Raw genomic sequence first — 24,313 nt, 5'->3', positions numbered from 1 at the left:
CGGGTCGATACCCGTGGGCCGTGAAAGGGCCGTCACTGTGGCCGGGGTCGCACATTCACAACAGCAACGTGGTTCCTTATGCTGCTGCAATTCCCAGCAGGCGTCAGTGGGTCACGGTGTACTGTGAGAGGGGGGTCTCCTCCCCTCAGCGACTGCGAAGAGAAACTCAGCATTTTCAGTCAAGTTTTATTTTCCACTCGGTTGTTACAAAATAGATAATAGAAAACAAGCATTATTCTAACATAAAATAAAAACGTAAGCCTCCCTCAGCGGAGCACCGACCCTAAACGCGACGACTGCCACCACACCCATCCGCACCAGCGCCGACTCCCCGTAAGGGCACTTCCGCCGGAAGCTGACCTCTCTCAGCCGAAGGGACTTCCTCCGGAAGTACAGCACCACCCGTGGCGTAAGTGACCTCAGTGCAAAGACTTCCGCCGGAAGCGGAGAGTAGACTCGCGCCCCGCGGACGTCACCTCGCACGGCCCCTCCCTCCGCCCTGTGACACCGCTGCCGGCCCCGAGCAGGCCCCGGGGGGAGCGCCGCGGCCCCGCGCACGCCGAGTCTCTTTCCCCGGGTGAGCGCTGTGGCAGGAGGGGAGGAGGGGAGCGCGGGGTCCGCAGCGACTCGGGGTCCGCTCTGTCCTTCGCGCTGCAACGCCTTCGGGCCTTGGCCGTGCGGCGGGGTTGGGGCTTTTGCTCCTGGCGGCCGGAGGGTCCCTGTCTCTTCTGTAGCCTTAAGGGCTGCCTCCAGGGGAAGAACTTTACGCGCCGAGCGGGTTTCTGCGAGCCTCTCGTTTTGTTCCTAAGCAGGGCGCGGGGTGTTCTCGGGTTTTGCTGCCATTCACCTCGGAGGGCTGCATCACGCAGCGTCGAGGTGCGCAGCAGCATCATCCTCAGAACGGGGATTTTGCGTTGCTACGGTGGTGGGGTGCCGCTGGGCGCTGAGCTCTGCGCCAGGCACCGGAAGAGCCAGTGCAGTGGGGGGGAGGGAGGAAAGATGCGGCCATGGCTATATTTCACTCAGAAAACATTACTTCATTTTCTAGTTTTTATGATTGTTGTGGGTTTTTTTTGCAATCTTTGAGCCTTCTATAGATACAATTCAGTGTGCCAGTATTCTGCTTTCTTACAAAGTGAAGTGTGAAGATGCTTGAAGTGGTTCTGGTCTGCAAAGACACAGGGTGCAGTACTTTTTTCTTAGGTCAGTTGTTGTGCAGACTCTGGATGTGAAACCTACATCCTTAAAGACAGTGTTCTGCTCTCTAACCTGTAGTGGTAGAGGGATTTGAAGGCAGAGAGAATTCCTAGTATGTTTTTCTTGTTCATAGAAGGTGCTTTCAGCTGTCTCAGGGTCTTCCTCTTTTTCTTCTGTATGCTGTAAATTTGTGAGCAGGAGCAGAATAAGGTCACTGCAGCTCAGTGGCAGCGGTTTCTCTGCAGCGTAGCTATGCTGCCCTGCTCAGTGCTGTGTGGCACAATGCAATGCAGTCATGGAGTGAGCCCTCCTATGGACGTGCACGTCTCTTTCAGGAGAGCTATGTTAGTGAAGCAAGTCCCTGGCAGAAGATCTGTGTTATGCTGTGATGAGCAGGTACCATGTTCTTAACCTTATATTTCCAGCTCAGAAGATCTTGTTACTGCTGAGCTGGTCTTGCTTTAACTGCTGGAGTTAATGAATCGTTAAAAAGGTTTTCTGTGTTCATTGTGACCATACACATGCCTGCAGGGTCATACCTGTCTTGAGAAAGCTTTCTTATTCCTAAGGGAACACCATCCTGCTTCCAGACTTGTTCAGGGCTCTGGTAGCTTGGGTTTAATCCTTGTTTACCATGAAAAATGTTCTTGTAATATTCCAATTGGCAGATTTTGGCTCACTGTAGGGAACTATGATCTGTATTGTATGAATTTTTCATTAGCAGAATAAAATCTCTTCTGCATTAGCACAGCTTAAACTGGAGAGAGAGCACGGGGAGCCAGCCATCCAATGTACTGATCTGCTACTGTTTTTCTGGATTTTATGTTCTGCATAAAACTGAGGTTTCAAATTATACATCTACATTAGGGCTGAGAGAGTATAGTAGGATGCTGAGCATACACTGACCCCACATAGTGTCTTAACACAATGTTGAATTGGATTCTTTCTTTTCCGTGTAGCAATTGTGATACTGGATGTCAGTTTTTTTGAGGGCATATGGCAAGTGAAGACCTTCTTTGCAACTCGGGGAATATGTGAGAAGAGCAGTGTATCAGGCTGGTGGGTAGATTTGGTGACAGGAGAAAGGCACAGAAACTATTGCTGAATGGCAGGGTCCAGGGAGAGGGAGCTGAAAGGGGCTTCCTGGGAGGAGGTGGCAGTGACTGCAGGTGTTGTTGCTGCTTTTATTCAGGTGAGTGTTGGCTCTTTTGGATGGTCCCTATCAGTAGTCTTATGCCTAAAATACACAGTGCCATTAAGCTCCTCAAAAACAAAAACAAAAAAAAAAAAAAAGGCAGCATAAAACAAAACCTACCACAGAACAGCTTGATTGGAAAGAGCCACATGTCTTGCCCTGGGGCTCAGCCAGTTCAGATCCTATTGGATTTAATAAAGGAGATCATAAAGCGAAGTAATTCTCTGAGATATTATTGAGGTTCACGGGCTCTTACTTGCTGACGTAGGATGATATGAATGCTTACCTTGCAGAGCAAAGAAGGGAGAAGTTGCTTTCAGGAATGAATTGGCTGTCAGGGACTTTCAGTTGTGCTCTCAGTATTGTTTCAGTTTGGTCAGTGCTTATTCTGCTTTTGCCTGCAATATTACCAGTGTGGCAGGGCTGTGTTACAGCTTATGCCAGCTGGACTGACCATTGCAGCAAAGTCTTTGCTTTATTCAAGGTGTGGTTACTCACACACTGTATTGCAGCAGTGAGATCTCACATAGATCACAGCAGCAAGCATGTTCTTTAAGGCATTATTTGGTTGTCTGTGTTAGGAAAAGCAATTCAAGTGTGGTTGGTTTTTGGCTTTCTGGAAGCCCCAATTTTATCTCTCGTGATGGTCTGGGCTTAGGACAATCCTGTCCAAGATGGAGAAAACCACTTTCTCCTTTTTTTTTCCTCCACTGCTGCTAGATGGGAAGCAGCATGATATCTGCTGGGACTTCACTCTGTGTGCTCACTGCATGGGTAACATCTTCTGATTTTTCAAGAGTGTTTTGCCAAATTTTATTTTGAATTTAAATGGTATATTCCATCCTGGTAATCAATCTTGGCACAAGCTGAGGACATCTGAATGCAAGAACAAACCACACTGCTGCAGATATTTGTGAAGCAGTAGCTCCTTAGCCATGTTCCTTTAGTCATGGAAGAATTGCAGTCAGAGTGTGAAGGATAAAACTTGCCTGTCAATACATCAAAAGCATTAATTTGCTTATATATTTTTTTAAATAAAGCAAAGCCTGCTTGTCCTTGCCATGTGACCTCCATAACCTACCCCCAGTGCCTTGTCACATGCGACTGGTCACACTGCTGCTTCTACATGCTAAGGAAAATTGTATCAGAAACTTTGTTTTGAGGAAAAACGAAAGCTTCTGTAATGTGAAAGATCTGATAGGTAAGATGTGTGTTGGTGGATGTTGTGACTGCTCTGCACTTTGTGCTCCTCTGTACCTTTTTAGGAACAAATTGCTGCTGCCTTCCTTTGCAAACTGATGGATTGGTAGGGTTTTTGTTTTGATGTTTTCCCTTCCTACATGAAGAATTAGCAAACACAATTTAATAAATGGAAGTTTAGTGCATAAAGATTATTACAGGCTGAATGCGTGGCATGATTAATTCTCTTGAGCGATTATTGCTACAGTTGATAACCAAGCACTTGAGCACAGTTGTCCTAACTCAGCTATGTCTCATTGTTTTGTCTCTTAACAGTATCATCAAAGGGCGTTTTTTTGCAGAGCTGAGAGAAGTCTGCAATAACCCCGTACAGGAATCTTATTCGATGTAGCTTTGCTGCTGTCACAAAGATAATACTTATTTCAGTGTTGTCCTTCATTTGTAGTTGGTGTTCCCTTTCAGAAGAAAATATCTTTTGTTTTCTTGGGTCCTCATCCTGCAGTCTGATACAAGGTCTGTTAGTGTGGGTGTGGTTTTCTTCAGCGCAGGAATGCACTGTGAATTCAGCGTGCCTTGCTGATAGCACAGGAAATGGCAGTACTGCACGAGTGCAGCAAGTTGGCTCTACTTGGTTAGCTGCTGGGGCAGCTTGCCTGCAAGCAGTTACCTGGGGGTGGTTGTGCTGCTCCAGCTGTGTGGCTTTTGTCAGGTATGTGGCATAAGGGGCTTCTGAAGCACAGTAGTTGCACTGTAATGAAACCAATAGATAAATGTTATTTCTTCTGTTGGCTGTCTCTGTGACAGTGTTTTGTTTCTGGCCGGTATAGGCTCCAGCATCTCTAGTGATAAGTTCTTACGAAGACATTTTCCCAAATACTGTCGAGGCTTATCTAAAAAAAAAAAAAAGTGATTCTTTTTATTCCACTGAGAAATTGCTCAGATGGTTACTCTTTGTCTTGCAAGTATCTATCTGAAAACTGGAAAAAGAGCTCCTGTAGGGTATGTCTACGTATGGGGCTTCTGCTAGTGTGTGGCAGAACATAGAGATAACTGCTGGTTTCAGTCCTGACTGTTCACGTTGGTGCAGATCAGCAATCACCTTTGTTGGCACTCAGGCAGTTTATGTTTTGGCTTAAATGTCCCAGGTACATTCAGCTCCCAAATCACCAGGCCGGCTGGGACTTGGGTCCTGGGCCTTGAGGAGGTGCAGCACTACCTGGAACAACTGAGGCGCAAATGTACAGTAAACCTGGGTTTTCGGGACGCATGTTGATTGGTAACAAGCAGGGCTTGCCTTTTTATTTAGTTGCCTTCTAATGACTTAGAGGTTCAGTAAGCCTCTTCTAACTCTGTAAGAATATTTGAAGAGATGGTGCAGAGAATAATGTTGGAAAGGCGAAGAGTTATACAGATGCATCTTGTTAAGCAGTGGTATTCTCTGAGGTAATGGTCCTTTCACTTGAAACACGGGCAGAGGTGGACTGTACACGTCTCTCTCAGCAGCACGTGAACCCATTTCTCTGTGTTGTACAGGAAGAGTTGGCTGTGTGTGATTATTGTGCACTTGTCTTTCTTGGGTTTGCTGAAATAGCACTTCTAATGAAAAACTTGTGTGCAATACAGCTCTGGTGTGGGGTAATAACTCCCTCCTAGGTTATTGTGTTTTGTACCCGGAGGCGTTTTCAGTGCTCCGTGCGGTATGCAGCAATTTGTTAACATGTGTACTGTGCTTAATGCTATAGGGATGTGTTCTGGCTGTGATTGGCTCTTCAACAGGTTCTGATTTAAAAAAGAAAAGAAATTAGGAAGTTCTGTCCCTGTGTTTTCTCCCAAGTGCTTGTAGTGATTGTGGCACTGTGTTCTCACCTCCTTGGGGACAGGGCAGCAGAGAAGCGTTGTGTCACCTGTTTCTTTAATTTTTATTTACTCTTTTAAGGTTGGCTTCTAAGTACCATTTGCCTGTGCACACTATTGCTATAGTATAAGTCAGGTCAGGAAGATCCTCCCATGGTTTGCATTGAGTTTCTCAGCAGATGCTACTTTGAGCATGGGCATGGCTCAAGCCTGTGGTGTTCTGTCGTATTCTTGGAAATAATTTTGGTAATTATACCTAAAAAATAAATGTCATTTGGGAGTTTCCACAAGTCTCAGTTAATTCAGCGTTCCCAAGTCTTGGAGGGTTGTCTTTAAAATTCTGGATAAGCCCATATATGTTTTCTGATTTCTTATCTCCAGTTTCAGAACTTGTGTTCAAGACCTTGCCTGCTGGCTGTTTCTGAGACCATTGCTTTGAGGGCATTTCTGACTCATGGTGTTTGATAATAGTTTGAGGTACTGTTTGTGGCTTGGTTGGGTTTATTTTAATAGTACATGAGCAAAAGTACTTGGGTGTTTTGTTTTCATCAGGTCTTGTTGATGCCAGATCTGATGTGTTTGTGATACTCCTGTATGCATTTCACCTTTAATTACAGGCTCTTTTGAGCTGAAGTTAATTTCTAAATTTCTCCTTGTGTGCTTTCTGTCTTTGGAAAGCTGTGATGGGAACAGCCTTTTACATGGCCCATAGTTTTGATTGCTGAGCTGAGGTTATTTTCGTAAGAAAACAGAAATCTTATTGTAGGTTGTTGGAGACTGGGGTATCTTGAGAGAGAGGACTGAGAGTGCTGGACTCTGAAGCCTGGAGAGCAGAGGACTGGGGTGGGAGATGCATTGCTGCTGCATACCTTGATGAGATCATGCTTCCAGGTAGACCATGTGAAAACAGCAGCCAGTGTGCAAAATTGCGGGTGGAAGGTCTACTCACGTGGGTCCTAGTTTCAACTGGGACAGAGACGATTTTCTCTATAATATCTGGTAGGATGCTCTGTTGTGGTTTTAGGAGAAAAACAGTGTTGATAACACAGTGATGTTTTGGTCATTGCAGAGCAGTGCTAGAGAGAGGCAAGGACATTTTGGCTACTTGTACTGTCCTGATCAGTGAGGTAACTGGGAGGCACAAGGAGCTGGGAGGGATCAGAATGAGAATGGCTGACTCAGACTAGCCAAAGGGATGTTCCATGGTGCATGATGTGTTGCAGAAAATGCTTGAAAACAGTGGGGAGTTGGTCAGGGGGTGCTGCCACTGCTTGAACACTGGCTGTGCATTGGTTGGCAGGTGCTGAGCAATTGCCTGTGCATTGCTTGTTTTGTTTATATAAAATTATCATTGCTGCTATTTCTTTTTTTCCTTTTCTAAATAGCTTTTATCTCAACCTACGAATTCAATTTCACTGTTGGTTTGTTTGTTTTTATCCTCAATTCTCCTCCATCCCATTAGGATCTATTCCAACCTTTTAATTATTCGTCAGTTTAATTGCCAAAAGTCAAATAAATAGTGCTAGACTCTCTTAATAATCTCTTTTGTCTTAGGGCAGGGTAGGAAGTGCCCCATTTTCAAGGGACTGAGTAAAGTTCATTTGTTTTCCCTGTTTCTTTTCAGTCAGAATGGGATGTTAACAGGAAGAAATCTTTGTATTTACTCCAAGGAACGTTGGGGATGGATCTTGAATTCAAGTTCCTGTTTGTGTAATTGTTTTACTTCTAATATCACTATACTAATCCTTTTATTAGGACATTGTGATATATAGGGTTGTCTTCAAACTAACAGGAATATCTTTAATTGCAGCATTCGACCCTGTGTACCAAAGAAATGGTGATGGAGAAGCCCAGTCCCCTGCTTGTAGGGCGGGAGTTCGTCAGACAGTACTACACTCTGCTCAATAAAGCTCCTGACTTCCTGCACAGGTAACACTGACACAAGAGTAACCAATGGTTTTGAACAGAAACACGTGTTCTTTATCAAAAATCAGATACTCAGTAGTTTCTGAGTGTGGCAGGAAATTGACCTGATTAACTTTTGGGTTCTTGGAAAACATGTTACAGAAAAAAGCCTTCAGATTCCAGAACCAGATGTATTTGTAGGACGTATGGCTGTTCTTAAGATATTTCCTGCCTGGAAAAGTGAGCTGTTTCTCACAGGTAGGGTGGTAATCTGGAAGCATCAGAGAAACAATGTTATTTAAAAAAAATAAAAAAATTAAAAAAATAAAATAAAATAAAAAAGGAAGGAAAGTTGTGGATGAAGCACCTACGTGCAGCACCGGAGACAAGCGTGCTGACTTTCAGTATACTGAATTTTGTATTATCTTTTGAGTAGCTTTTGTCTAGGTCATGACTGGAGATCTAAGTATAGAAGTCAGGGCATGGACAAGGCACTGGCACATACACAGGTTTTATTTACCTGTGCCTGCTGTTTCACTGCGGCTCTGGATGTGTTCCTTCTTTTTATGGTTCTGATTGCCTACGTACTGTTTGTCACTTAAGAGACTGTATTTCCACATTTGGATTCAGAGCAACACAGACTTTTGATAAAGGTGAAGTTGGCTTTGCAAGTGTTTCTTGTTGCTGCTGTTTTTAGAGCCATTGCTTCTTGGATCTCTTCTCTCAGAACTTGACATCAGGTTGATTGTGGAGAAATGGAATTGTTGAAGTTAGAGCTCCTTGATGGGAAGCTGAGGACTTCAGCCTTGTGAATAATGTCTCTTTTCATCTGGAGCTGTGAGATAGGGAAAATGGATGGTATCATTTTTACTTAAATCACTGAGCTGCTGTGGAACAATGTTTGTTTTTCTTTTCTGACTTTAAAGGTAGATCTTAAGGGGAAGGGTTGCCTGAGCAGTGTGTTTCCAGGCACTATGCTTTGTAGTCTAGCTGGAGACCCAAGCAGCATTTTCAAAAATTGCAGATTTGTTCCTTGCCCCAACACTTCAACAAAAGAGTTAGGTCCAACAAGCAACTAATAAGTATATCAATGTAACACGCTGGTACCTGTGTGTAAACTTGCAGTTTTCTCTTATCCAAGAGTTGTGTTCTGTACATATCATTTCTGGGGCATCTCCCCAGATGGCCTGGGAAAGGGCTTGTGTCTTCTTGTTGGTTTCAGATGCAGCTCTCAGATAGATTTGTTACCTGCTCTGTCAGTAGTTAGTATCTCGTCCATATAGCTAACCATCCATTGCGTGTGAAGACTGGGAAGTTGAAATTCTTCTAAGACTTACAAAGGGTGTGACAGCACCAACAATTATACCTGAGCAAAGGACGCAGTGGAGTTCCTGATAGCCAAACAACCAGGTAATTGCTGAAGGATAGAAAAGCCCAAGTTGATAAGGCAAGTTTATTGTGAAGTGTGCTGTCATTTCACTTTAAACCCAAAAAGTATTTGCATGAAGAGAAGAAAAGAGCTGATGAGGTATTTATGCAGTGCTTTAAAGCTTAGTATGAAAGGTATAAGGGGAATTCTATTACTTTTGCTGGGAGATTGCCCTTTTCTTTCTGTAACATTTTTGTTTCAATGACAGTTGAGTGTAGGGATAAATCACCCATACCTCAGACTCACTATTGAAAGCAGTCTGTTTTGTTTGCAAGAGCATTTACCTGTAATGATGGCAATTGTAACCTTGGCAGGACTTGGAGGAGGAGAACATGTGTTTTGATTTAGAAAGCAAAATACTGCTGGAATGTTTTTTCTTTCTGTCTGCTTCAGCCAAAGAGCAAGCAGCTATTTCAGGTTTGCCTTGCCCCTGCTTCCCCTTTAATGCAATATTCCATTGCATTGATGTTGACACCTGCTACATGAGCATCATAGAGTTGGCATTCCCTGGTGCATTATGGATGTGGGCTGATGCTTCCAGTTTAGGGTGGCATAAAATTTATAACAGGCTGCACATGAGGCAAAAGGGTGCCTGTAGAGACACTCAGCACGTTGAGGGCATTTGCCTTTGTGTTTATTGGCCACACCTTGTGTGTGTGTGATGCTCTTCTGAGAGGGCGCCTTCTCTCTGATCTTCCTCCTGCTGTGACTTCAAGCAACAACTTGCACATTGCCATAGAAACATTTTGAATTCTTGGCTTCCCAGAACCTGACGGTGAAAGAAAAGGATTAATTTTTGCAGTGAGCAAGAGATTTTGGCAGCAAGTGCTAATGCTCTTGGTTTATTCTTCAAGGGAAATGCACCAAGTGTCTGTCATCTGTTTTCCAAAGCTTATCGAGAGACATGCAGAGATTTTAAAAATTTGCCCTCAAAATGGGTCCTTCTTGGTGTCATTTGTGTAGTATTACTGCCCCTTATTTTACAGTGCATATTTCCATGTGTGTGAGGACTCAGTAGAGCCTCCTTTCCTGATCTGCAGTTCCCATTTGTTATGTTTTCTGCCTGATAGAGAGTTTGAACAGTTCCTTGAAAGCAAGCTAGAACTACTGGTCTCCCTGTGGGAAGTACTTGATGGGATGCACTGACCATCAGAGAGCTAAAGGGTGGTTTCCCACCTGCCTACCTGCTGGTTTAACTGAACCTTGATTTTTATGTTAGAAAGTCCTAGAGCATGCTCAAAGCCACCATTATGCAGCTGGTACCAAAGAAAATAGTTTAATTTATAATTTCTTGTTGGAAACTAAGGGCAGTTATAATCTTGGCCTGGTATTTGTAGGAAATTGGAACTGGAAGGAGTTTCTTGGTCTAGTGGGATAAAACAAGAAATGGCAAATGCACATGTTCTCATGTTTGATTCCTCACCTTAATGCTGATGTTGTGCACTGCTTGCTTAGCCAGAGACAAACATTCTGTATCCTTGCTGTGTGATAAATAGTTCATGAAAATACCAAAAGGAAATGTTATTTCATACATCAAAGACCATCAAGGGGTGGACATTAGCAGAATTCTTTGGAAGTGGTGAAATATTGGAATTAAGACCTCATGGCGGTCATTCCTGAGGCAAAGCTTGATTTGAAATGAAATGCAACATTATGTTGTTGCCTTCCTGGCTATTAATGTAAATTTACAGAGTATTAAGCATTTGTCACATGCTTTATAAGCTGGTAGTAAAAATACAAAATGTGACTTAGGCATTTCAAGACTCAGAACTTGGAAGTGGAAAGAGGGTACAGAAATATCCCTGAAATGTAAGAAAAATATTGAAAGCAAGTGTGTGATGCAGAGGGTAGGAGGGAAGTGGTTTTGAAAACAAATCCAAAATTGGGTCAAGAAATGGTTTTCGTTTTTGTTTTTTATTGGTTTAAGAGCTCAGTAGGCATGTGCTCTGTGCAAGATGAAAAAAGCCACTGCTGCTAGCTGGCTGTCACAAATACAAAATGTGAGCTTTGTACTGAAAGTTAAACAGTGGAGGTGGTAAGAAGTGGTGCTTCAGTTATTGTAGATTATTGTGCAATGAGTGCAAATAATATAACATTTGCTAGCTAATTGTAAGAATTGTAGAGATTAGATTGACTTTACCACAGGCAGATGGTTTTAATGTTCAGGGAACACCAAGACCAAATAGCCAGCTCAGTTAGAGTGGGTAAATCAGACTGCTGAATATTTAACATTCAGTCTTTCCTTCTGTATTCTTGGAATCTTAGAGTTGATCTTTAATTGTTTGTGCTGAAATTTCAAATACCTTGATATCTGTAACTGGTGGCTAAAATATTGTTGGTTTTGGCTCTTTTTTTTTTTCTCTTTTTTTTTTTTTCATTCATATTATCTTTACTATATCTTCATTTGCAGGTTTTATGGCAGGAATTCTTCTTATGTCCATGGAGGACTGGATGCTAGTGGGAAGCCACAAGAAGCAGTGTATGGCCAAGCTGTATGTATCAATGTTGGGCCTGAAGTCCTTACTAATGTTCAGAACTTAATGTAGTTTTTCATTTTTAAACAAATTGTTTGACTCTCCTATCTGGGAAATAGCAGATTGCTATAGTGCCTCCTATTCAGACACCTATATAAATATTTTATGGCTTTTTTGTCTTGATTGCTGCTGCTGTTACTGTGGGTTATGTTTGATATATCAGCTTTGCATCTAAATGGAGAAAATATATTTAGGAAGGGTAACCTTTTTGACTGTTCTGAACGGTATTTGAGTCATGATGAGAAACTAATTCCCTAAGCTCAGATAGACTCTTCTCAGTGAAAGATGTTCCTGGGTTCCTGCATTTGCCTTTTGAGCTTCAGTGGGGGGCTTTTTCTGTCTGTTGAGACTTAGGTGTGAAGCTGTGTATAAAACTCAGTGTAGCTGAAATGTAACTGTGTGTTTCCAGGAGATACACAAGAAAGTGATGTCACTGCAGTTCAGTGAGTGCCACACCAAGATTCGCCATGTGGATGCTCATGCCACTCTGAGTGATGGGGTGGTGGTGCAAGTCATGGGGGAGCTGTCTAACAATGGACAGCCCATGAGGAAGTTCATGCAGACCTTTGTACTTGCTCCAGAGGTAAGTAGCTGTAAGATCATGTTGAACTTCAAATAGCCCAAAGCTTACAAAGTGTGCCCCAAAGCTTACATCTCCAATCCATACGTACTGATGAGTTCTAATGTATCATATATACAACCAAGTGTGTGTTGCTCTTCTACAGGGGTCTGTTCCAAACAAGTTCTATGTACATAACGATATCTTCAGATATGAAGATGAAGTATTTGGGGATTCTGAAGGAGAACTTGATGAAGGTGAGAAGAACTGTACTTGTGGTGTAGAGTTGATTTATTCGTCTGATGGTGCCAATCTTTCAGAGCGTTTGGAGGACACGGAAAGATGCAAACTGTTCCATTCTCATGTAGTGTAGTATGTGGCTAAGGGAGAGTGTAGGTCATAATATTGGGACTATGTGCTGTCTTCAACATTGGAAAATGGAGGTCTTACATTAAAACCTTATTTCTGTGGGGACTGCACTGCCTTTTCGGGTGGATGAGACTTGGTGAAGAAGGGTTGTAGTGAGCAGTAGTAGTTTTGCTACATCTGAGTGTTGTTTACTAGGCTAGATTTCTGTGGTCAGTCAAATAAAATGTAACTGTTTTTTCAAATATGAAGTGTCATTCACTCCCATATCATCATCATGTTCAGGGGTTCGTTTCTGTCCCTGAGCTGAACTTTATTGTTCTGGATGATTTTTCTCTTGCCCAGTCTATCGAGCCAAAGCAAATCAAAGGATGGTACAGCTGGGATGTACTGGGTAACTTCAGGGATTTATTTAATCTCAACAGGATGGAACAAAACATTTTAGACAAATGATTCTTCTTGTGTTTGAGGTTTACTTTGTTAGTGTTAGGTACTGTGATTTTAAGAGCTAATAATGTTTATTTTACGTGGACAACATATGAAAGTGTCCTGCTGCTTCAAAAGATCCTTCACTCTTCCTCACAATAGTAGTAGTAATGGTAGTAGGTATATCTCTGGGGTGTCATTTTTGTGAAAACAGTAGGAAGCAAAGCCTTTGAAAAAGAATAGAAGGGGCTCTCACTTTCTTCTCAGCTCGTTTTGCCTTATTTTGTTGATGACGTGTGATTTTGTTATACTACTAGTTCGGCGTGCTTGTACTGTAGGTGAGGCTTGTGTATGCTTGCAGAGGTGCTCAAGGAATTGTTTCTTTCATGGCAGAGTCTGAAGAGGAGGTGGAGGAAGAACAAGAGGAAAGACAACCGTCACCTGAACCTGTGCAAGAAAATGCAAGCAGTACCTACTATGAGAATCATCCTGTCACGTAAGAAGGCCATTTAATTACAGCATTGCTTTCTAAAATGAAAACAACAGAATTGCTTTGGGTTTAGGCTTTGGATGTGATTTAGCAGTTAATCTAGGAAATTACACTTAAACTGATATGGATCTATGCTGTGTCAACATCACATTTGAAATACTGATTTTGTGACTGGAGAAAGAAAGGAGGGGAGGTTTCATGTCCGCTATTGTTTTCACTTCTAGTTTCAAATATGAGATAAAAAGGCAGTAGGTGTGCTTGTGTACATACTTAATGCAGTCTTCATTATGTAAGCTCTCAGTAGTGATATGTTATAATAATCTGTATGAACAGATGTTTTAATGAGAGAGTGGTTAATCATGTGTTACTCCTCAATTTAGCTGGTGCTTGAAGCTGGAAGGGAGAGGTAATTTTTAAGAAGTTGCCTTGGAAAAATAGACTTTTTTTTTTTAAGTGCTTTTTTAAACATGTCGGGCATTGCTTTTAAAGAGCCAGATCTGACTGTCTGGTTTCCTTATGAACAGAAACAGTTCTTGAGTTCATTATCTATTCCTTCAAGGGTTTCTACATCTAATTTTCAGATTTTTTGCTAAAAACTGTAAAACGTCCTCACATTAGCAGAAATAAAATCTGGCTTAGTGTGCAGCTATAAGTGCACAGCTTAACTTAATATGATATCATATACAAAGGTACCATATGGTAACAACTAGGAAACCAATCATTACAAAATCAATCATTATCACTGTATAACTTTAAGAAAAAGCCATAAGAAGGAAGCAATTGAAAAGCTGCATAAAATGCATTTGACTATTGTAGCAATGGTATAGAGGAGGCACTGGAAGAATCGTCTCATGAGCCTGAGCCGGAATTGGAATCAGAAACAAAACCTGAGGAGCTGAAGACTGAGGTAGAAGAAAAGGCTCTTGAGGAGCTGGAAGAGAAGTCTCCTTCTCCACCTCCTGTAGAACCTGTTTCACTACCCCAAGAACCACCGAAGGTCAGTTAAAATACGTATCGTGCTTCTTGGTGCAGATGGTAAACCAAAAGGTTTGGATCTGATCTTAGTCATTTTGAGTGGCCAAACTCTTTTCAGTATCTGAAACTGTTTAGATTTCAACCTTCAACTTAAAAAAAAAAAAATTGTGAAATGTCACCAAAAAAGTTGTTCTTCAATGCTATTCAAGTTATGTATTGTAGATGTAATGCTCTGTAAAGTGTGTGTGTGGTTTTATGCATGTGTTAACCTTTTTAAATGTGTAGTTAAGGTATATTAAAAAAACAATCCAGACCATCACCAACGAAAAACTCATGCAATGGGAACCACTGCTCTTCCTTTAAAAAACAAAAAACAAACGCATGATGCGTTGGCACTTGAAAAATGATCCATAGTATAGGTTAAAAAAAAGTCTGGAGGCTTTGATTGTCTCCCTTAGAAGCAGGATGCCTAATTTTAAAAAGTGCCATGCGTCATCTGATGCAATAACGTGGAGGTAGCTGAAAGAGATGGGAGGAGTGGATGACAGCTGGAGAGAGGTCGTTCTCTAGCTCCGACATCAGTCTCCCGGATCTTTTCAATCCTGTTCCTCTTTGCTGTTTTTATTTCTAACTTCTGGCATCCACTCTCTTCCTTTGTGCAGAAGACACTGAACACTGCAGGATTGTCAGTGCTAGGGAAGCAGTGAGCTGGGGATGCTGAGCGAGCCCAGCTTGTTTCAGTAGTGGCAGTAAGAGCTGCACACCCTGCTCTGTACCGTTGGAGTCTACAAATGGCTTGAACTGCAAATCCTGCTGTATCTTTATAACGTTAAGTAGTCAGCTATAAACCAAAAGTATATTTTCAGCAGACAAGTTTCCCTGTATGTCAGTGGTTTTCATGATGAGTAGCCTAGGTTTGTTGCATTTCCTGCAGGCTTTCTCTTGGGCTTCAGTGACCAGTAAAAACCTGCCTCCTAGTGGTACTGTTTCCTCCTCTGGAATTCCGCCCCATGTTAAAGCACCGGTCTCACAGGTAACCCATCTGTGAACACCTTGGATTGTCTCATTACTTCTGCAAACTGCTTCCGTTTTTCAATTAACAGATCAATTTGTTTGACTTTCATTGCACAAATTAATTGTCTTAAATGTGAATGCGTTCACCTTGTTGTAAGTGTAAGGCACATACACATAGCAGGTGTAACTTTGGGTATAATCGTGGTAACGTTAAAAACTGCTCATGTGAAAACAGGAAATCACTGTTCTTTCTTTGGTTTTGTTTTTTTGACTTATCTTACTGGGATATGATTTGAAAACAAACAAACAAAAAACCCTCAAGCAACTGCTCCCCTAGCAGTTATTTCCTAAAGTGTGTGTGAAAGGGGAATTTCTTTGGCAGAAGTGCCCCAGCAGTCAAACAGAGTGCATCCTTGTTGAGAAGGTGCAAGTTTGCCTTGAAGAGATATTGTCTACAGAAGTATGCTGGACTCCATTATCCATACATATTTAATTTGTCTCAGAACCCTGTACCAACTTATGACTGTGTGGGGGATGGAAGGGTTCACATGTCCTGGTCAGGACAATGCTGTCTTCCCATTCCTAGGCTGATGTGGAAAGGAGGGGAGAGAAAAGAGAAAGTTTGAAAAGACTGGGCAATAGCTTATGTTCTGCACGTGCCAAGTTGGTGAGATGCTTTGAGACTCTGAGCTGCTTTCATGCATACAAAATTCTCCAAATAAACAACATGCTTTAATCTTTCCTACCAGTGCCATACTCCAGCAGCACTGTGTGTTGTGGTACTCATGTCCAGTGCTTTACAAAGACTGTAATTTCAGTAGAGCAGCTGGTTTGTTTTATGGCAGCTGCTGTTTTAGCTTTGCGTTCTTCTCTGTTACTGATATAGAAGGACCTTTCCAGGAGTACCCTTAAGCTAAGTGCATGTTTAAAACAAAAAAACACAAAACCAAGCTCCTGCTTCTATGGTCCTGCTTCTGCTCCTCCGGGGCTGTTGTGGAAAACGAGTGATGTGTGTCACTGTGCAGTGAGTAGGGAAATGTGTCTCATCAACTTCAGCAGAGCTTTGAGTTGTTAAGTGATATTGGAATAGTAAAAGCAGTGTTTGTTCTTATACAGAATGGATTTGCCTTAAGCAAAACCAGATGTGTTTTCTGTAACAGTGACTTATTTGCAGTAGAGAGGGTAGGTTTTTTTATATTCATAATTAAAATGCAAGAAGCATTTTGAAATACCGGTGTAAGAAACTAGAGTACAAATCACAGACGTCCCCTAGATCTTTCTGCTCCCTCTGCAATTTGCCACGTTCTGCACCTTTTTGTTACTTTAGTTCTGACCTCATGTTGAAGGAGGTCTGCATGAAAGTTTCTGAAGAAATTTCTCAGCTCTTCTGGAGATGGAATGAGTCTGCTCTTAGCTCATGGGTTTGCATGCTTTTCAGGTATGGTGTACAGAAGGATGGCGGAAAGACATTTTAAATTTCTGCAAGGAGTTACAAATCAATGGTAGCACTTCTCCATCCTATCACATTCTCTCGTGTCAGATGCTTTGCACAAAACAGTGGCGTAGATTGCAGCAGTGGGTGGGTAGCTCCTTTGGGTTGCTGTTCTTACCAGCATCAATGATACCACAAAGCAATTTGAACTGTTCCTTCTATTGCTTTCTCCAGCATCACTCCACTTCATTCCTCACTGCTGAACCTTTATGGCACTTTCAGCTATTTTGCCTCTCTGTGTGCATTAGTTCATTGACTGTGCTGGAGGGTGGTGCAGGCAGGGTGCTCTCTGGTTCTTTCTTGTGGCTGGGAAATGAGAGCAAGGAAGGATCTGTTTAGGGGCTACATTCCTTTATCACCTTGAAAGTGTTCAGACTTTGGGTAGACTTTCCTGCAGCAGGGTTTGTGCGTTGAACAGAGCTGGGCTTTAAGTCTTGTGTATTTTAAGGCTAATGTGAGTTTTCTGGGCCCAGATTCAAGGGAGAAGAGGGAGCTGAAAGCTGCTTTGTCTTTCTGTGTTTTGGAACGGTTAGCATGTTTATAGTAGCAAATCTATAATATCTTTAGGGCAGTGATGAATGATTGATCTTCAGTGCATTCTGCTGTCCATGTTCACCTTGGAGATGGTGCAGCAGCAGTCAGAAGTATGCTTCTAAACCAGCTGTTGTGATGCAAGTGAGGTGATGGACATTTGATTGGATCGCATTTAGTGTTTTTCCTTTGTTTGGCTGGTTGCTTCTTTGTGTGCGTGCACTTCTGTTGTAGAAGGCAACTCACTGCAGAAAAGCTTTTAAACCTCATAAGATATTAAAAACGGCATTGTTCAAGCCTACAGAGCCTCCTCTTCTCTTGCTCTGTCTGCCCCTTCCTCCTCTCCATCACAGCTGGTCTAACTATTGTTGCCAGTAGTATGTGCAAAGCATAGCCATAGTCTCTTCCCTCCCTGTGTGAGCTCCCGCAGATAATGGAGTCATCTTTTCCTTCACTGTTCTCAAAGGCCCAGAAGCTGAGGTTGGTGGTTTCTTTTTCCTGATTGTCTGTTGAAATCCTTATTCTGTGGCTTTGTGTGCAGAGTTGCAAATTGCCATTGCTTGCTTCTTCCCCTTAAAGCAGTGCCAGAGAACTCTGAAAAAACCGATAGTACCAATTATAGAGGACCGAATAACTTGCACGGCTTACTTGGGAGTGAGCGAATGTGTGATAGATGAGAAGTTGGGTGAAATGCAGGACTGGTGAGTACAGGTTGGCTATATGTGGGATTTAGTGGAAGGACATTGGTGACGTAGCCAATGTTCTGTGTCCTCAAAGGCAAAGAAGGGAGATTCATGACATAAACTCCTTTCCTGCAGCAATCAGGGCCTTACAGCCATTGTCCTTGACTTTAATCATCTTCCTCAGAAGCCAGTGCTTGTCCTCACATTCCGAAGGATGAATTTGCTTCTCCAAGACCCCAACAGAGCTGCAGCTGCTGTGTGCAAACTGAAAATAAATGCTGTACGTTGTTTCAGTATCCAGCGGTCTGCATAGAAACATCTTTATGCAGGAGGTTTTGTCTCTCTTTCTCAAATTGTCTTTGAAAGTATTTTTTGCTTGCGAAAATGTGTGTTCTACTTCCTGAAAATTGAAAGGGTGTGCTTTGTACATCATGGTTTCAAAATTAGGAAAGTTGAAGAACATCCTCAGCAGCTGAGGAACTAAGTCTGAACTAATTACTATCCAATGGCCATATTGCATCATAAATCCTTACTGTACTTCACAAGGTGCTCTTTTTGTTTCCTTTTATTCTTTTCCCTCTTCTTTCTTTTGGTAGTTTCCTTAATCATTTTTCTGCACTCTAGGGAGAGTCCCTCAGAGATGCAGACAGTTGTCCGTCTCTCAGTGTCCATCTTGAGATACCTCCCAGCCCATGAAGTGTGAGCTTGACATGAGGACGCTGTATCTGATCTATTCCAGTCAGGTCGAGAGATTTGTGAATCACGGAGTGGTCTGAGTGCCTGGTCACACATGGAAAGTAAATGTCAGATGTGCTTTGGGGAGACGTTCTGATTGAGAGATGTTTGCTTTGAACCTTTTAGCAGAGATATTGACCACTGCAGTCCTGGATTGGTACAGAGGAATTTATAGAGATGAAAAAATGTATTTCCCAACACATTTACTTGGATGTATATCTTCCAGACTTCATTTTCTGCATGCCACTTACCTATGTCTTGTGTTGCTTTTTGGTTTTCTTTTTTGCTGGGCCTTTTCTTTAATAGACGGTACTGAATAATAGCTGTTCTCCTGTTTCAGCCAAGAGTTGAAACAAAACCCGAAGCTCAATCTCAGCCTCCTCGCGTGCGTGAGCAGCGCCCAAGGGAACGACCAGGATTTCCGCCCCGTGGACCTCGACCAGGTCAGCTCATGGGGCTTTGTGGGGCTGGGTAGGAGTGATGACTCCTTGAGGGATCTTCCTGTAACTGTACTGTATTTGACTGATCGTGAACTGTCCACTCGTACCGTCTTCAACTGGAAATGTGGAAAATGATACTGAATCTGAACTGGGAATTGATCTGATACAGAGTTGAGGTATTTCCAGTCCTCTGTTCTACTGAATTCTTTTTTTAATAGCCAGACCACTTGCTTATGTGCCAGAATACCTTCTGTGTGATTCAGTACAATTCCAAAAAGGTACTCCAGAAATATTTTTTTTCCATGTGCCTTGATTTTTGTTGAATGCTGAAAGTAAGAGCTCTTAAGTGGCTGTAGCGCTCTTTATTTTAGAAGAAAACCTTCCAGCCATCTTGGCCTCAAACAGTTAATAATTCTACACATATTTTTCCATCCTGCTTAACTGCCTGTTCTGGGTTTGGCTGCCTTGTGTTTGTACTCACCTATGAGCAGCCACACTTCAACATTCCCTGACTGATACAGAGTACCCAAATCCATGGGGTGGCTTTGCTAGCAAAGTTGCGTATGACTTGACAGGTATTAGAAGTGGTGTTGGAACATGAAAGTGCTCTGAGTGGCATTCATCAGTCTGACCTGGTCAATTGGTAGCCTCTGCTCAGTGGTGGACAAAAAGTACTCAGCCCAAGGCTATAATCATTGATGGTTGAATAGCTAACAAAGGTACGAACCATGCATATGAGTCATGAGTTGCAAGGAAAAGAGTGATGTTTGCGACTGTTCCAAGTGCTAGCAAAAAGTTGTCAGGAGCTTGCGAAGTGCTGCATGCAGCAGTGGTTAAGTCTCAACAGCTGTGAGCTTCTCTACCAGCTCTGATTCATTTGGTCTGATAGAAGTGTTCAGTGAGATCGAGGTCAGCCTTAGAAGTGCTGTTTGCTTTTGGCTTTGATCAGTGCAGGCATTTCCTCACATGGGAGCAATACTGAACTGAAAAGACTTAAGGTACCAAGAACTATAACATGTGCTACAAGTTGACATTCCTTTTTTTCTTCCCCCCCCCTCAGTGTGTAATATGCAACAGGGAGTGGAAGATGCAACTTGTGGCTAAATCAAGTTGCACATCTCCATTTTTCCTACTCTTGAATGTAAATACAACAAAACCATAACATAAATCATACAGACAATGTGTACCAGAGCCCGAGTCCTTTGGTTGTGATCTTACTGGGTGGCTGGCAGGGGACAGAGATAAAATCTCCATTAACCAATGGTAGAGATCCTACTCTATCATCTCCTCTTCAAAGTAAGTCTGTGAACAGCCTTTGCTGCTGTTAAAAGTGCTTCAGCTGAGATGAAGAGGTTACAAACTCTCACTTGTGCTTGGAATAAAAAGAGACGAAACATAGGGGACTAGAAGCATGACTGTTCAGTACAAAATAAAGGTGGTGTTGTTATGTGAAGGAACAGATAAAGTGGAGACTTAAATCTAATTATTTTTTTTTTAATACATTGTGATAAGTACAAAGCTCCTCTTCTTTATAAGGTACAGGAGGTTTGAGCGCACGTGTTTGGTGCTAATCGCAGGTGGATGTGTTGGAGCCTACGCACTAATTCTAACTGCAGTGTCTCTGCTTTCTTCTTTCCCCTGGCACAGGGAGAGGGGATGTGGAGCAAAATGAGTCGGACAATCGCCGAATAATCCGCTACCCAGACAGCCACCAGCTGTTTGTTGGGAACCTGCCGCATGACATCGACGAGAGTGAACTGAAAGAGTTCTTCATGAGTAAGTACCAACTTCAGACTAAGGAACGAAACAGATGTGCTGTGTCAGAGACGTGTGTGACATTCACATATGGTCTCACAGAGGAATTTCTATGTGGTGTAGGCTGAGAAGAAGCAGAAGGTGGTAAATTATGGTTTTTGTTCATATGGCTTTTTCCTTCCGCAGGCTTTGGAAATGTGGTTGAACTCCGCATCAACACAAAGGGAGTTGGAGGAAAACTGCCCAACTTCGGATTTGTGGTATTTGATGATTCTGAGCCAGTCCAGAGAATTTTGGTTGCAAAAGTAAGTATTGGCATCCATCAAAAGATAGGCTGAATGCCCTGAAGCCCATATGGTGTAGTCTGTCCCAGTTTGTTCCTGAGGCTGAGAAAAAGGAGCATGGTTACTTGCAGGTGTGACTTGAGGAACTGGTGAAGAGAACGCAGCAGTTCTCCTTTCTAGCATTTGGGAGCTAAACTGCTCTACCAGGTTCTTGAGCTTTGAGATGGAAAGACAAAAGCCAGAAGTTAAAAGACCAAAGACAACCCCTGTTCTTATTTAGAAACATTTGAATTCTTTGCGTGCCAATGAACTAAAAATAGTATTCCATTTCATAGAATCATAGAATGGCCTGAGTTGATCATCTAGTTTCAACTGCTCTGCTATGTGCAGGGTCACCAACCACCAGACCAGGCTGCCCAGAGCCACATCCAGCCTCGCCTTGTATGCTTCCAGGGATGGAGCATCCACAACATCCTTGGGCAACCTGTTTCAGTGTGTCACCACTCTCTGTGTGAAAAGCTTCCTCCTAATATCTAACCTAAACCTCCCCTGTCTCAGTTTAAAACTATTTCCCCTTGTCCTGTCACTATCCACCCTTGTATACAGTCCTTCTCCCTCTTGTTTACATGCCCTTTCAAATATTGGAAGGTCACAGTGAGGTCTTCCTGGAGCCTTCTCTTCTCCAAGCTAAAAAAGCCCGGTTCCCTCAGTCTTTTTTCGTAGGAGAGGTGCTTCAGCTCTCTGATCATTTTAGTGACATTTAGGGCTGAGGTTATGTGTTGCAGGAAACAGTTTTTCTGTCCGACATGTAAGGGTAGCCAGAGGCATGCAGTGAATGTGGTGTTTTCTGTTCGTTGTATAAATGGATATTGTGAACTGGTGACTAATGTGTGCCTTGAATATTTTCCCTGTAAGCCCATTATGTTCCGGGGTGAGGTGCGCTTGAACGTAGAAGAGAAAAAAACAAGAGCTGCTCGTGAGAGAGAGACCCGAGGCGGAGGTGATGACCGTAGGGATATTCGGCGCAATGATAGAGGCCCCGGGGGTCCCCGTGGAATAGTGGGTGGTGGCATGATGCGCGACCGCGACGGCCGAGGACCCCCTCCAAGGGGAGGCATGGCGCAGAAGCTCGGCTCTGGACGAGGCAGTGGGCAGATGGAAGGGCGCTTCACGGGACAGCGTCGCTGAACTCCACCGCAGGCAGACGGTCCTGGCAGTGGTACATCATCCATCGTGTTTGCATTCTTGTTCATTTCTTTTGGCTTTGGAATGTGACACCGCCCTTCTGATCATTTCTTTGATGTGAAAGCATCCTTTGGTTTCCGGTTTAAATTAAAGTGGACGTTCTTTCCCCAGTTTCACAACAGAAGTCACACTGTTAATTTATAAATGTTGACTTGGAGAATTGAGGACTGGAAAGATTAAAAAAAAAAACAACAACAAAAACAACAAAACAGTAAACTGTCTGCAACAAAAGTGAACTGAAGGACATGCCCAATAAAATTCAGGTCCTTACAGTCAAAGCCCTCTGCTGCACATTTTGTGTAAGTGTTACTGTTTCTGCCTGTTACTGTTGGAAACACAGTGCAATTTGTGCAATCGGAGAAGCTTGCCTTTTTGTTTTCTTTTGTTTTTGGCTCCAAACAAACTCTTGTTTACACACTCATCAAAATGCACTACTGGGTACTTTGAACTCGTGTATTGACATCTGCAGGAGGCATCGGAGGAAAAAACCCTTCTTTCTCTTACTCAGACAGAATAGCTTGTGAAATGGTGCGGGCATCCAACCTGCTTGCTGTGACCAACATATGCACACACACAAACCTTAACAAGACTATGAGTTCATTCCAGAAGGAATCCATTTAGCCGTTAACTAAACAGAACCTAGAGTTTCGAAGCCGTAGTCCTGAGTCCTTAATGAGTTTGATAGCTCACGTCAGATTTTTCTATCTGCCCCTCTTCATGCAGGGATGGCTGCTCAACACACTCCTCCTTCCCCTCTCCCCTTCGATAAGCATTGTACGGTGAAAATTGTCTTGACTGTATTTGAGTTCTCTGGTAATGTAACAAGCATGATGGTGCCTTCTATGAATACATCATTCCAGTCTTGCTGGTGATTTTGTACAGTGTAGTGTATGAACTACTGTCCTGCAAAGCCAATTGGCTGCAACGCATCTGAAAAAAATCACGGAAAAAAATGTATTAAAAATTGCAGTATCTGTCAATCAGTAAACGTTGCTGAAATTATCATCCACCTTGCTCTTCAATTAACAAGTTCGTCTGTTCTTTTGCAGCGGGGGGGAAGGGAGGAAGAAGGCATCTAATAGTCTCCAGGTTGTCTCTTCTCTTTAATCATTGTCAAACTTAAGGAAAACGGAGCGAGATCTCTCTGGGATGTTTCAGAAGCCAGTTTGGAACGATGAACACTTTTGGCCAGCTCGTGATCAGTAGAACTGAGTGTCTCTTGTGCTGGTGAGCATATCAATGTGGATACTGCAATTTTCAGAGAACAACACAGCAGCTCTTGAGTATTTGCATTTTTCAGTTGCGCTTTTTTTAAAACTCGTTTTGCACATAACTCTTAGCTGAAGTTGACACTGTGGCTCTGGACTAAATGATAGGAAAGAGACGTCGTCGTCTTCAGTTTCAAGTGTGAGTTTTCCAGGTTGAGAGGTCTGTTTCTGGATGGCATTCTGGAGCACGTTCCCATCAGCTGCAGCAGGCAGTGTGTTTGGGCTTGGTGCTGGGGCGGGCAGTGAGCACTAAGCTCCGGTGCATCAGAGTGAAAGAGGGGTGTGTGTTTGATGTGAGTCTGTGTGACAGTGTGACCGCTTAAAGCTGCTTCTAAACATGGAAGACCTCAAAAAACAGCAATCTGAAGCAAAAGCAGACAGGACGTAGCATTAGTCTGTCCCTGGATTATGCATTCCCTTGCTGTTTTCAAGTCAGCTGGGAGATTTTGCACGTATTTTACTTCTACATCTGGCAAAGTGAAGAGGCATCTGTTTTCTCCTAGAGGCAGGGTCTTCTGTGCATGATGATAAGTCTTGCACTGTGTTCATAAACATTTTTTTTCTGAAGGACGTTTCTTCTTGTCTCTTTTTTTTTATGTTTCAGTTTTTCACTGAAAGTCTTTCACATATTCAGCTGTTACCTGGAAACCTGTAGTACTTGAACTGCTCAACACACAGCTCTACTTGTGTTCGAAGCCTTTGGACAAATTGCTGCCTTCAATTAGCAGTTTGTCAA

At 42.8% G+C, this 24,313-nt stretch overlaps 1 protein-coding gene across 2 annotated transcripts; it reads left to right on the top strand.

The window, feature by feature from the left end:
- The first annotated feature begins 477 nt into the window (after nt 1-477).
- Nucleotides 478-22,419, top strand: G3BP2 (G3BP stress granule assembly factor 2). 2 transcript variants are annotated; one of them, XM_042812415.1, is made up of 12 exons: nt 478-577; nt 7,257-7,375; nt 11,191-11,272; nt 11,724-11,897; nt 12,040-12,130; nt 13,059-13,161; nt 13,972-14,152; nt 15,065-15,163; nt 18,926-19,028; nt 20,673-20,801; nt 20,967-21,085; nt 21,980-22,419. In XM_042812415.1, the coding sequence occupies exons 2-12, from the start codon at nt 7,281-7,283 to the stop codon at nt 22,250-22,252; spliced, it is 1,449 nt and encodes a 482-aa protein (XP_042668349.1). In that variant the 5' UTR covers nt 478-577; nt 7,257-7,280; the 3' UTR covers nt 22,253-22,419. The 2 variants fall into 2 exon arrangements, with proteins under 2 accessions (XP_042668349.1, XP_042668350.1); XM_042812416.1 differs by lacking the exon at nt 15,065-15,163.
- Nucleotides 22,420-24,313: the final 1,894 nt, after the last annotated feature.

This window comes from Centrocercus urophasianus, unplaced genomic scaffold (genome assembly GCF_019232065.1).
Source record: "Centrocercus urophasianus isolate 14NV4802_14NV808 unplaced genomic scaffold, USGS_Curo_1.0 seq_13, whole genome shotgun sequence".
In the NCBI taxonomy this organism is placed as follows: domain Eukaryota; kingdom Metazoa; phylum Chordata; class Aves; order Galliformes; family Phasianidae; genus Centrocercus; species Centrocercus urophasianus.
This window is presented reverse-complemented; position numbering and strand designations above follow the sequence as displayed.

Excerpts from the sequence above, each read along its gene's own strand:
- G3BP2 (XM_042812415.1), top strand. The coding sequence starts at position 7,281 with ATGGTGATGGAGAAGCCCAGTCCCCTGCTTGTAGGGCGGGAGTTCGTC. Across the intron at positions 11,273-11,723 it reads AAGCAGTGTATGGCCAAGCT|GAGATACACAAGAAAGTGAT; the intron begins GTATGTATCAAT and ends GTGTGTTTCCAG. Across the intron at positions 19,029-20,672 it reads GCCCCGTGGACCTCGACCAG|GGAGAGGGGATGTGGAGCAA; the intron begins GTCAGCTCATGG and ends CCCCTGGCACAG.